This window comes from Haliotis asinina, chromosome 14 (assembly GCF_037392515.1).
Source record: "Haliotis asinina isolate JCU_RB_2024 chromosome 14, JCU_Hal_asi_v2, whole genome shotgun sequence".
Lineage (NCBI taxonomy): Eukaryota > Metazoa > Mollusca > Gastropoda > Lepetellida > Haliotidae > Haliotis > Haliotis asinina.
In genome coordinates this window covers 17,668,050-17,681,052 of record NC_090293.1, presented here as the reverse complement: position 1 = coordinate 17,681,052, position 13,003 = coordinate 17,668,050, and the positions used below count along the sequence as shown (strand labels likewise).

The window sequence follows — 13,003 nt, the reverse complement described above, 5'->3', positions numbered from 1 at the left end:
TCAGTGATAAATATTACCTGTCTACCAATTCTACTCGGATTTGAATTTGACGGTGAAGTATTGCGGTACATTCTTGATTGAGATTGTTCCAATGTATAAAGATTATGTTCTTGGTCATCTCTGGCGTGTTCTGAGACCACATGGCCTGAACTTGCTCAAGAGGATTGAGATCGGGACTCCTGTGGGACACGGTTGAGTTGCTGCAGCCTCAGCAAGTACTCACCAGCGGCTCGTGCACAATGTGACAGTTGTCGTCAATGAAGAATGACAGTGTGGTCAAAGGATGGTCATCGAAATGTGGCACAACCACCATGTCTAGAATGTTCGTGATATACTGCTGTCCATTCCAAATTTGTCTAATCGTCCCAAAGTCAAGTTAACCAGAAGCGAGCCTACGCTATATATCATTCGGAATCGCTCGGGTACGAATCTTTTCGAGATAAAAAGCTCAAAAGGTATGTGCGAATGTGCACTTTCGCGATTTGGTAAGCTGTGTCCTGATTGGTCAATCTCAAAGGTTGCCTGACGCGACCTCCCATAAGATTTTGTTAGACTCAGTAGTGGAGTGTAACGAAAAGTACTGGGGATAAGTTTACTTAGACTGATGCAGTCATATCCTATCATCCTGCTTCCAGTCATACTTCATTATATTTTGGTCACCCAAGCATGTGTCCTGAGGTGAACCTGGATAAGAGTTATCTCTCCTTATCAAATTTAATCTGGGTATGCTGTTTCAGATAATGTGGATATCCCTTGGTAACATATTTTTTTATTATTTCTGAATATTAATCTTGAGTGAATTTACTGTATAAACAAAATCTTGCTATCATAAGCATTTCTTTGTTTTCATTGGTGAATCTTTTTCTGGAAGTTGATTAATGTGTCAATTTCTACATTCTTCCTTGAAAACTGATTTTTCTGCTTTATTTTGATATCAACGCCGAAATATCTTATAAAACCCACAAACTGGATAATAAAAATAAACAGTTTACTTTTAAGAGAACTTTTATTGACATATTACTTTTACAGGCGGTGCCACAAGGGGACGCCGCTTGTCAAACAAATATCGGGGTGACTTGCTATTGTTACGACATAAATATATCCGGGGCATATTTTTCTACAATGTGATACCAAATTTGGCAATTTCGTGACATTTTTTATATCGAAGATATGATAGCAATTGATCAGTTAGAGAAATTAAAACAACAATAAAACAATAATAAGTACGACTATTCATAACTGTGCACATAATATACTGATACACAAAAGAAACTACACACCTGAGCAGCGTACGAATTTAAATCAACATCGGTCCTTAGGCTCGAAACTGAACACGGACCCAAAGCTTTAGTTTCTGCAGGTCCTTTTGGTCGACAGCTTTTACATCTCCAATAACTAAGCGTATTATTATTCAGAAAGTCATTAATTCTCGTCTCGATCAGCAGCTGGTACTGCCCCCTCGCTCGACCATTTATGCATCGCGTACCTTATCACCTCGAAATGAGCATTTTTCTCACAAGGAAAACAATACATGCTTCTGTGTATTGAATTGAAGATTTCTCTGACAAGGAAACCATTATATTGAAATGAGCATTTTTCTCACAAGGAAAAGGATCATGCGTCAATGCCTTGACTTGCGTATTTGTCTGACAAGGAAACCATTACAAACTTTATCGTCTCGAAACGAGCCTTTTGTCTAAAGGGAAATCAATCCATGCATCAATGACTTGAAATAAACATTTTTCGTACAAGGACAACGTTATGTTACCAAAGTATGTTGCTGTCCCGATTGTGGCGGTCGATAATATGGTCGGTGACTTGTCAGAAAGCGACAGCTTAAGTGTCCGCACTTTCGCCTATAGCACATTATATACAATAATATCGACACCGCGCCACTAACTCCCCTCCTCAAGACGGATGCTGAGATCCCACGCTGCCATCACATATTATCCGACAAATGAGACAAATATCCGATGGGCACAGGTCGTGCATTAGAGTCCCATTCACTAGCTTCCTTCAGTCTCAGGTTCAGCTGACACGCATGTGATGTTTTACACCTACACGTATCTTGAAGGGCAGCATAACAAACCCTCCCTTGGTTCCAAAAGTGTGATATGGTTCTTGCTCATGACAAGGTGATGCCAATCACTGTTTTAGTAAAGATTCAAAGGTTGCTTTAAATGCTGATGACATGTTCCCATGTTTGCACTCGTGAACGATTGATTGAATTGGCTGTGCGTGTGTTTGTGACAGGTGCCAATGATGGTGCAAGGTATGCTAATGCTACGCCAATTTCCTTTTGCTGTATTTTCGCCTTTCTTTGGAACATTCTAAGCATACAGTCAAACACCTTTGTGTCGAAGAGTTTTTTTGTTTTGCTTTTTTGGAGATGGCCAAGGTTTCATAACTGTAAGTGGGAGATAACTTGAAGTGTGATGTCGTGTAAATTACCTAACTGTCAAAGGGGGAATGATTGTGAGTGTGATCTGGTGTAAATTGCATAACTGTAAGATGGGAGATAACTGTGAGTGTGATCTAGTGTAAATTACTTAACTGTAAAAGGTGAGATAAGTATGAGTGTGATCTAGTGTAAAGTACATAACTGTAAAAGGGTGATAACTGGGAGTGTGATCTAGTGTAAAGTACATAGCTGTAAAAGGGTGATAACTGGGAGTGTGATCTAGTGTAATATTACATAACTGTAAAAGGGTGATAACTGGGAGTGTGATCTAGTGTAATATTACATAACTGTAAAAGGGTGATAACTGGGAGTGTGATCTAGTGTAAAGTACATAGCTGAAAAGGGGAGATAACTGGGAGTGTGATCTGGTGTAATTACATAACTGTAAAAGGGGAGATAACTGGGAGTGTGATCTAGTGTAATTACATAATTGTAAAAGGGGAGATAACTGGGAGTGTGATCTGGTGTAAATTACTTAACTGTACAAGGGGTTATAATTGTGAGTGTGATTTGTCCGACCTGTATCGTAGCTTGTCTCCCCTGAGAAACCATTCGAGGAACAGAAGTTTGTTCACATTTGTAATCCACTAACGCCACTGGGCTTGAAAATCGGATTCGAACAATCTAGGGTGTTATCATGGGTAGAACATGATAACTTTCGTTGCAGATTCTCAATAAAGTCAATTCAGTGGGATTTTAGCTTGTTCGCAGCAACTGTACCTGCCGTAAGAGACAATGAGTGGATCGGGTGGTCAGATTCGGGTACCTTTTCCGCTGTTTGCCACAGACTCCCAATAGCATAAGGACCCTTGAAAACCCGTATTAGAACTGGCCTTCATGCCGTAAGAGGGATAAGGTCAAACGGGATCATCAGGTGGTCTGGTTCGCTGACTTGGTGGCCACATCGTATCCTAGCTGTGTAGATCGATGTTCATGATGTTGACCATGGGATAACGTGATATTACTGAGTACTGCGGCAAACAACAATGAAACAAGCAACGGTATTGCTCATCATATCAATCACTGGTATGTTTGGTCGAGATACAGTTAATTCTGGCCTCACGCCATTTACCTTGATTGTTACTGAGTAAAATATGATGATATCGGTAATGGATATTACCTACTGACATTCAGGTTCAATAAAATCGGGACAATTTGGTATTTGTGAGTTAAGTGCTGAAACTATTTCTTTGACCTCGAGTTTCCGAACAAATACCAGCCTGTATTCACTCCCGATCACTCGATCTCCACTGAATGCAAATTACCCACTGATCATAATGGTTCAATATTTAGGAAACAAATAAATGGACATTTGGTTGATTAGTGCTACACCGTTTGCATAAGTGCTTCGTAAAACACAAAACAAATATAAATCGGCTTTCACAGCAGGTCATTCCATCTCTCTCCCAACATATCACAGCATTTACACAACACTTGATAATCCTTCTTTCTGTGTTATGGTGTGCAGTGTTATTGTCCCACGCAAAGTAGTGGCAATACAACTGACACGCACTAAGAGTCGTCAGCTTAAAGCAATGCAATTTAATGCAACCACCACTCCACCATTCTATGTGCACTTTTAGCATTAACAAGTCACAAAACCTCGCGTTTTATATAGTCACCAATGTCATTAGCAAAGATGAAAAACGAAAAGGGGGACAAATGTTGCATATCACCAGTGTGACATATAAAGTATTTTGAGCAATTGCTACATTCTAGCATGCACTTGATAGTTTTATGCATGTTTTTAACCCGAGATAAAACGTTTCCTCTGATGCTATTTTGTTACTATTGAAGCCTCGGACACGGACTCCATACTATGTCCAAGGCATAAGTAAACGCATTGTTTAGACGCATGTTTTTCTTTTCACTGGTGATAGCAATTTTACCAAAATACATATTTTTACTATTTTTATCAGTAGTTGAAAATCGGTATTTCAGAAACCAGACAGCGTTTGCTGGAAACATTCTTCTTTTTCTGTTGTCGGTGGAATCGAAGATGCTTGTCCATTTCTCAAAGACCTGGTGTGATGACTGATTTCCGGTTGTCCAATTATGTAGCTAACATCGTTGCATATATAGTTATACTTCAGCAGTGACACCCAAAATGGGCCTCAGACATTGTATCCACGTATTGAATCGTACTCGACCATGATCAGCGAACGATTTTTACACCAGATTGATGTTGTACAGATCAACTTTAGCGCTAAGATTGCCGTGAGCCTATGCTGACATTAAGGAGTTGTGATAACCTTAGCGATAAATTTGTTTTGTATAACGGCACTCCGGGTACCCCATCAGCACAGTAACGACACATGTTTTCCTATGTTTATTGAATAGCAGTCAAATTCTCATGTTGAATACACGCAACAGATATACAGGGTTCAGGAGGTAACTGAACAGGGGGACGAAACAACATTTCATCTATATTTATAACACTTCCCCGATACCATTTCTTCTCCATAGTTATTTTACAGCACTTTTCTGACAACGGGGACTGCGCGTCTACGACGACGGCGACTCTGCTGCTTCTTCTGCTCGGCTTCCACCTGCTCATCATCTTTGTTGTAGTACTCCATCCATCCACCGCCGTAGTCGTACTCGTTGTACTGAGGAACAAATAGTGATTTTAGTAAATTCTATAACATAAATACAAAATAGCATCGGTTATGTTTTGTTTGTTCATTTAAATGGCTGTCTAACGCGAAGAACTTCGGATGATCAGAAATATTCCGAGACATGTGGAGTGTCCATATTTGGGCAATAGTAAGTCGGTATTGTAAGGCCTCGTGGTCAGGGTTTTAACCCGTAAATAAACTGTCGATCAAAAGAAGGCATGCATATGAAGACTGACAAATAATACATGTCAACATGGTGCAAGGGTAAACACTACGAATAAAGGGTCCAGAGCACATCCGTGATACTCGAATCAAATATGTAACCTTAGAATACCCACTTGTTTGTTTCGTCTTAACCACTGTGATACATTGTTGTATATCTATATTTTGTACAGCACTTTAGTTCCTTAATCGACCAAAGCCTATATACTCAACAGCGCACGCAAAGGCCGTGGTTTTGACTACCAGTTGTCCCACTATTGTGAAAGCCAAGGTGGCTGTGTGGGCTAGACGGCTGACTTTGTGTACTGGCGAGTAGGTACCTGACTCGGGGGCTGGCGGTTAGAATCTCGGGTTGGATTCAACCCAACAAAAGTATTGAAATATGTACTTTACTGAGTAAGCATAATCCCAAATATAACCTACGTCACTTGGTTTGGTCTTAAAGATTTAGAAGGGGATGCACGTAAAATCAGTTGACGAACGATCAAACAACTTTCATGAGAGAAATCTATAAACTTTTAAAGTCTCTCACCTAAAGGGTAATTTCTTTTCTAAAGGGGAAGATACTCACATAACCTTGATCTTCGTAGCCAGCAACAGAGGCGGAACCGTACGACAGATCATAATCGAAGAAGTTCAAAGCGTCCCTCTTTTGATGCCCATCCTTCGGCTGCTGTGGCTGGCGAGCTTGTGTCCTGGCGCCCTTCCTTGAGTCACGAGGTGTGGCCATGGTCAAGGCCACGAGTAGCACCAACAGAAAGACAGAGGTAACGTTCATTCTGTTGAGAAAGAAACAGGAAATCATTGAAAATTCGATACATACCTTGCGAAATAAAGAAAAGAAGATTTAGAGTGAGTGAGTTTAGTTTTAAGCCACACTCAGAAATGTTCCAACTATATGGCGGCGGATTGTAAATAATCGAGTGTGGAACAGACAATCCCATGATCAATAGCATGAGCATCTTCGAAACTGGAACTCGATGACATGTGTCAACCAATGTGTCTGATCATCAGATCCCGTTAGTCGCCTCTTACGACAAGCTGAGTCGCCTTTTATGGCAAGCATGGGCTGCTGAAGACCTACTCTATCCCGGATCTCTGATTTTGAAAACTGGACACTTGCTGATATTCAAACATCAATTTTCAACATTTGGTATTGTCTTTTACTCTCAGCAGAATCTGTTTATGTTGATATTTACTATCATCTAGCGTTTATGTGTTTTGTGACCCGTGAAGATCCGGCTTAGAATTCTTCAGCAACATAATTATGCTTGTCGTAAGAGGCGACAAACGGGATCGGGTGGTCAGGCTCGCTGACTTGGTTGACACATGTCATCGGTTCCCAATTGAGCAGATCGATGCTCATGTTGTTGATCACTGGACTGTCTGGCAGACTCAATTATTTACTGACTGCCGGACTATGGCTTGAATACTGCTGAGTTCAACAAACAGTGACATATGTTCATGGAAACAAATAGGGGAACACATATGCACGCATGTGTAAGTGTTCCTTTATTCTTTTCCAAGATTCTTCACAAACTTTGTATTGCACTATGGGTGAAATTTTGAAAAAAAAATCAGATGTTCCCTTGAATATATTATACTCTTAAACGACTTCAATCCTAGAAAAGATGTCATTAACAGCCTTTATACATCGAACGTACCTGATGTGATTACTTCTTGGACTTCCACGACTGAGACTGAGTGACAGTCACACCGTATCACGGTATATATTCTGCTGTCTGACATTTAATCCTGTAATACTTCTGTGTTCTATGCGGTGGTTTCTGGAACTGAAGAAACCCGACACAACGAAATATTGATAGCCCCATGTGTTTCTATCAATCGTCATCTTTGGTTAACACAGAAGTCTGACATGTGAAGGTTCGCAGTGTATACAGGACATATAAACGTTGCCATACCGTAGCGGTAGAACAACAGTTCCGGTGCATATCGAGTCATCATCTGTGCGAGTAAGTTCCTATGCTATGATTTCATTAATTTTGGAAAATTGTACTTAATGAAAGAGGACTTCAATAACGTATTTCTTTACCGAGAGCATGGAAATTCAGTTTTGATCCTATGTACATCTCTGTTCTGGAGACCCTGAAGGTCCCGGGGTAGAATAGGCCTACAACAACCCATGCTTGCCACAAAAGGCGACAATGCTTGTCGTAAGAGGCAACTAACGGGATCGGGTGGTCAGGCTCGCTGACTTGGTTGACACATGTCATCGGTTCCCAATTGCGCAGATCGATACTCTTGTTGTTGATCACTGGCCTGTCTGGTCCAGACTCGATTATTTACAGACCGCCGCCATATAGTTTGAATGTTGTAGAGTGGGGTGTAAAACTCACTCACTCACTCACTGTTCTGTAAATGTTTAGACAGAAGAGGCGAAATGCTTAGAAAAATGGGGATAAAAAAGCGAAGGACAGTTTTTCTGTTGAATATAATGGACTCGAAAACACACTCTAATGAGACCATTTGCAACCAAGGAATGTGGTAATTATATGCATGTACATGTATATGGAAAATAAATTAAATTATAGACATTGACAGGTCTTCACACAAGGAACCAGGCTTTAAAGCATCCCTGTAAAGGCCGAGTAGATGACAACTCTCTTGTTAAAACGTTTTCAGGGCTGCTGCCTGCAACAATTACAGTGTAATGAATAAGCTGAACTGTCCTGACATAGTGTTCAAGATCACAACATAATAAACAACTGCTAACTGGTGACAAGACTGCATTGACCTAATCAGATAATATGTAAGTCATTTAGGGTTGGTAGGGTAGCCAAGCTGCATAAGCCGTTACGCACAAGACCTGCATGGACATGTTCCCCTAAGCGTTCGCAGCGCAGTCGTAAGTCTATGTTAAAGTATGGGAGTTACGATCATCTTAGCGCTACGACTGTCGTAAGTCTATGTTAAAGTATGGGAGTTACGGTCAACTTAGCGCTACGACTGTCGTAAGTCTATGTTAAAGTATGGAAGTTACGACCATCTTAGCGCCACGAACACTTTGTGAAACGGATCTCTGGATTCAGTTTTTGTGAACATGGATACAGTATTTGAAATCCCTTTCTGTCCTGATGTATATTCGGCGGTGAGCGAGGATCATGTCTTACAAGATATGTGACATCTTTGACCGGCTAGCTGGCCTCTTCAGTACTCAATACAAGCGCTTCGAATACTACTCTAAAATGGTTGCTTGTTTCCTGTTTACCGGTATACTTTGTGATATTTGAATCTGATGAACACCGTGAGAAATGTTTAGGTGTCTGACAACGCCAGTGATATTTCCATTGTATTATGATAAATACGAATTTAAACATGTCAACCGTTTGGGATATTGCCATGTATTTCACTATAGTATATATTTCAACAGATCCAAGAATGAAGGTTCTCGTCATCCTAGCTGTCGTTGTTGTCGTCACTTCCGCCAGAGCCGTGACCAAGGCCAAGAGGTCCAATGGGAATCGCGACAACAGCGTCATGAACGCCGCTAATGCAATCATCGCCTCAGCTAACGACATGGACAAGAACAACAACAAGGACAAGAGAGATTATGAGTATTACTACTACAACCTGAACTATGACGACTACGGGCTTGACTCAGTCAGTGCTGTGGTAGACTATGGATACGTGAGTAACTTGTGTCTTCTGTCTTCTAATCAGTTTGAAAGAGTGAATAATGGAAACGCGAGGATCCGTAGAAGTGTCCCCTGTAAGTAGAGACGGTATGTCTGTTTGGTTGCCGTATTTAACGCCGCACGAATTACTTCAGCCGCATGGAGACGATCAATCCCGACAACCCAATGATCAACAGCATGAGCATCGATCTACGTATTTTGTATACGATAACGTGTGTCAACCAATTTAGCGAGCCGAGCCTGACCATCCCGTTAGTCACCGTTACATCAGTTCTAACCCGTTAGAATCAATCGGACTATTTCATGCGTATGTGTTCAAGTCCATTGTGCAAAAGCGACCATACAAAGCATTTGTGAAACACTGAACTGACCAACTGTCAGAAATTCAACATTATCACTTAAAACCAACATTATCACTTAATGACATGAATATACAATCATGAATTACCTGCCTTTTATAAACTTCTTCATGCAGACACCATGGTAGTTAACGAAGTTAAAAGAGAAACATGGGAATTGTACCCTCCCGCCAAATACGTCATTACCATTTAGTTTAAAATATGGTTATAATTGTTAGATATATGTTCAATCAATCTCTATGGGAATTTGTTACTGTAGCATGCTGTATGCCACTGGTAGGCCTTAAGGGGCAGGTAAACAATAAACTTCGCAGTCTTAAGGGGCTTAAGAGGACCTATTGCAACACTGTTTCTTAAAATTTAATTCCTGGCATATAAACACTATACATTTATCACACTGTGCAGAACACCTCCTCTGATGTCGCATCAAACATACTTAACGAGGCTCCAAATACAGGTACACACGCACTGAAAACACTGGTCTTACCGGAGCTGCGCAATGTGCTCGCGGTCGTTTCTTACAAAAACTGTCGGAATGCAAGACCGCAAACATATCTTGAGCATGTAACACAGTTGCTTAACAGTGAAATACAAGGGACCACTATGTTTAGTTCGCTTTAACGGTAGTTAAAACATACAGCAAGTGACCGGGACAAAGTATCCGTCACTTCGTTATAAACGTATCTTTTAATGAGCGAGTTAATACTTAATACATCGGTAATATTTCAGCCCTATAAATCTAGTGAAATATCTTTAAGTAAAAGCGTAGTAGATTTTATGAAAAGTGATGGCTTGCAAATTTTAAATGATCCTTTTAAGTTTTTTCTTCTTGCCTTTGATGATCATGTAATTAGTCTTAATAATCTTAAACCCCCAAAGACTGTAATTCTTTGAACTTTCTGTGAGTGATCGGGGAATGAATGTGTTGTGGTGTGTTGTTGTGGCTTTCCTTTTTGTAAACAAATCCTGTATTCCACTTTTAAAACTCACCTCCATATTGATTTTGAATAAGGCCTTACAGTCCCTGGTTGCATCGCCTTATTTGTAACAGGAAGACGGGAAATAAAACAACAACAACAATAATAAAAACAATTATAAAAAAATATATCTGCAAATGCCGATTATTTGGTACTTTCTTTTTCAGGTGGATTACAATGCATACGGGTTGTATTACTATGACGTATCTCAGGATGATATCGACCAGAAGTTGGCAGCGAAGGAGGCAAGGAAACAGTAAGAAGCCGCAAGATAGCTCGCGACTACATGTTCTGGGTCTTACTTTGTTATTTTATTTTTTGGGGTGACCGTTATCGCCTATTGCAATAAATCGTCAAACAACTTATTTGTCTTGTAATATTGAGTGAGTGAGTTTAGTTTTACACCGCACTCAGCAATATTCCAGCTATATGGCGGTGGTCTGTAAATAATCGAGTCTTGACCAGACAATCCAGTGATCAACAACATGAGCATCGATCTGCGCAATTGGGAATTGATGACAACTGTCAACCAAGTCAGCAAGCTTGACCACCCGATCCCGTTAGTCGCCTCTTACGACAAGCATAGTTGCCTTTTATGGCAAGCATGGGTTTCTGATGGCCTATTCAACCCCGGGACCTTCACGGAGCTCTTGTAATATTGATCTGAGTGGGTGTGAGGGAAACCTTAACCGGTATTACAGGTTTAATCAACCACTGAAGATCCGGATTAGAACTGATCTTCAGTAACTCTTGCATTTCTCAAGAGACGACTAATGGGACCGCGAGGTCAGACTCGCTGACTTGGTTGACACATGTCATCATATCCCAAACACGTAGATCAATGTGCATGCTGTCGATCACTGGATTGTCTGGTCCAGACTTGAAAATCTACAGACCGAAGTCATATAGTTGACATATTGCTGAATGCTGAGTAAAATTACCCGCAATCTCCACACCCCCCCCTCTACACACACACATACACACACACACATCTCACTCACTAGACAGATTAATCATGTCATATGCACATTATAAAGTGGTGTTTGTTTTGGTAGTATGTAACTTTTGATGAATATAGGTTGCTGGGAAACAAATGATGGCGGGTCAACGGGGTCCGAGTGTCTGCAGGTCGTGGTGACCCACACACGGCTTAGTGCCCGTTGTGAAATTGCTTGAAGCAGTGTGTATGTGATCGTTGTCAGACCTCAAGCAACACTTCGTACATAAACTGTAAGCGGTAGCGGTGATGGTAGTTCTTCTTGGAGGTTACGGAAAGAGACAAGTGGTGACGAATGCCTTTTGATTTTTGATTCCGGAACTAAATGGCGTCATTCCACTAATCCCAAGATAAACGTTTTTCAAGAGTGTGTGTGGTGGTATAATGAAAGGTTTAACATGGCCTGGCTGCATGTTGTCACAGTGTCACAGTTACATTAACATTACTATACAATTCTGCTTTTCCTTTTTAAAGAAAGTGTTATTATATATTTTATTCTTTTTCATATATGTGGTTTTGTCCAAAGATGACTAAGTAAGACCCACGCCCCATCGACCATCTTGGGAGAAGCTAAAGCTGATGGATAGACATTGTTTCAGGATCAAGTATTGACCAGATCTTGAGTTCTGTTCTGGAACTGAACCGCACCCACAACTGAGTCTAGGTCCTATTTAATGTTAATGTAAATAGAAATAATTAATGGTTCAGAAAGGTTTTCAAAATATATTACGGAGACAAATCGCATTTTGTTCTGACGTCTATCAGTCCTTACTATTTCCATGGCAACGAGTCAGCCTTTCTGATCTACTAGACCAGGCCTGCCCTAAGAATATATGGAATATAGGAATGCGTTACAGGCGGATCCGGGAATGGTCGGGCGGGGGCTGCAGGGGTGCGCACCCCCTCCCCCTTTTGTCTCGAAAGTCTAAGTGACCATTGAACCTCGGGTGAAAATGAAGCGTACAGCCTCCGTTTTCTGAATTTTGTGTATATCCTTTCTTAAAGGTCACATGCAACGTAAAACACAACTTTGCAGGTTCTGATACCTTTCGGTATGTACTTACCGAAACATATCATCAAATCATCAGGAAATACGCCATAAACAAAACAAAATGATATATGAATCGGGTCCAGTCTCTGCCACATTATGTAATTAGGCAGGTGTGATACTTGTATATCTGTGGGTTGCAAACAAACTATACACCCATTTTTCTCGGATGACTGGATCTCGGAAAATGATGCAAATTAAGAGAACATGTATTTACAAAACCCAACATCTCTATATACATTCTTTATGGATAACTTCTTCTAGTGTAAATGATTTTGTTTGACAACGGTATATGAATCCACGCTGAAACGACGCATCAAGTACAATAAAGAATCTTACTTTCTTGTGACTCACCATACTTCTAAAATGCCCATTACACAGATCACCTTTCTGTTCAGCCTTCATCGTATCAGTAAATGAACCAACCAATCGGAAGCCGTCGTAACACTTGAGTGCACACCAACCCGCTATGTCTGGGTTCGGTCTCGAGGGAAGTAAGCCCAAGTACAAATATTGCACTTTTGAATCGCGATTGTACGCTTATAGTTTTGTTTATTTGTTTTTTACAAGCAACAATGCATATTATATGTCATGAATAAGTGATAGTATTTGCTTGCATGTGACCTTTAAGAAGCTGTATCCGCCCCTGTCTCATTTAACAAGCT

General features: G+C 40.6%; 2 protein-coding genes across 2 annotated transcripts; one reads left to right on the top strand and one right to left on the bottom strand.

Annotated features, from left to right (window-relative positions):
• Positions 1–4,907: 4,907 nt before the first annotated feature.
• Positions 4,908–6,079, bottom strand: LOC137261720 (uncharacterized). The gene is made up of 2 exons (XM_067799504.1): positions 5,873–6,079; positions 4,908–5,070 (listed from the first exon to the last, which is right to left on the bottom strand). The coding sequence occupies exons 1-2, from the start codon at positions 6,077–6,079 to the stop codon at positions 4,933–4,935; spliced, it is 345 nt and encodes a 114-aa protein (XP_067655605.1). The 3' UTR covers positions 4,908–4,932.
• Positions 6,080–8,700: 2,621 nt separating this feature from the next.
• Positions 8,701–10,553, top strand: LOC137262242 (uncharacterized). The gene is made up of 2 exons (XM_067800045.1): positions 8,701–8,949; positions 10,461–10,553. The coding sequence occupies exons 1-2, from the start codon at positions 8,701–8,703 to the stop codon at positions 10,551–10,553; spliced, it is 342 nt and encodes a 113-aa protein (XP_067656146.1).
• The last annotated feature ends 2,450 nt before the right edge of the window (positions 10,554–13,003 follow it).

Coding starts and splice junctions, on each gene's coding strand:
- LOC137261720 (XM_067799504.1), bottom strand. CDS start 6,079: ATGAACGTTACCTCTGTCTTTCTGTTGGTGCTACTCGTGGCCTTGACC. Junction 5,071..5,872: donor GCTACGAAGATCAAGGTTAT/GTGAGTATCTTC, acceptor TTTGTTCCTCAG/TACAACGAGTACGACTACGG.
- LOC137262242 (XM_067800045.1), top strand. CDS start 8,701: ATGAAGGTTCTCGTCATCCTAGCTGTCGTTGTTGTCGTCACTTCCGCC. Junction 8,950..10,460: donor CTGTGGTAGACTATGGATAC/GTGAGTAACTTG, acceptor TTTCTTTTTCAG/GTGGATTACAATGCATACGG.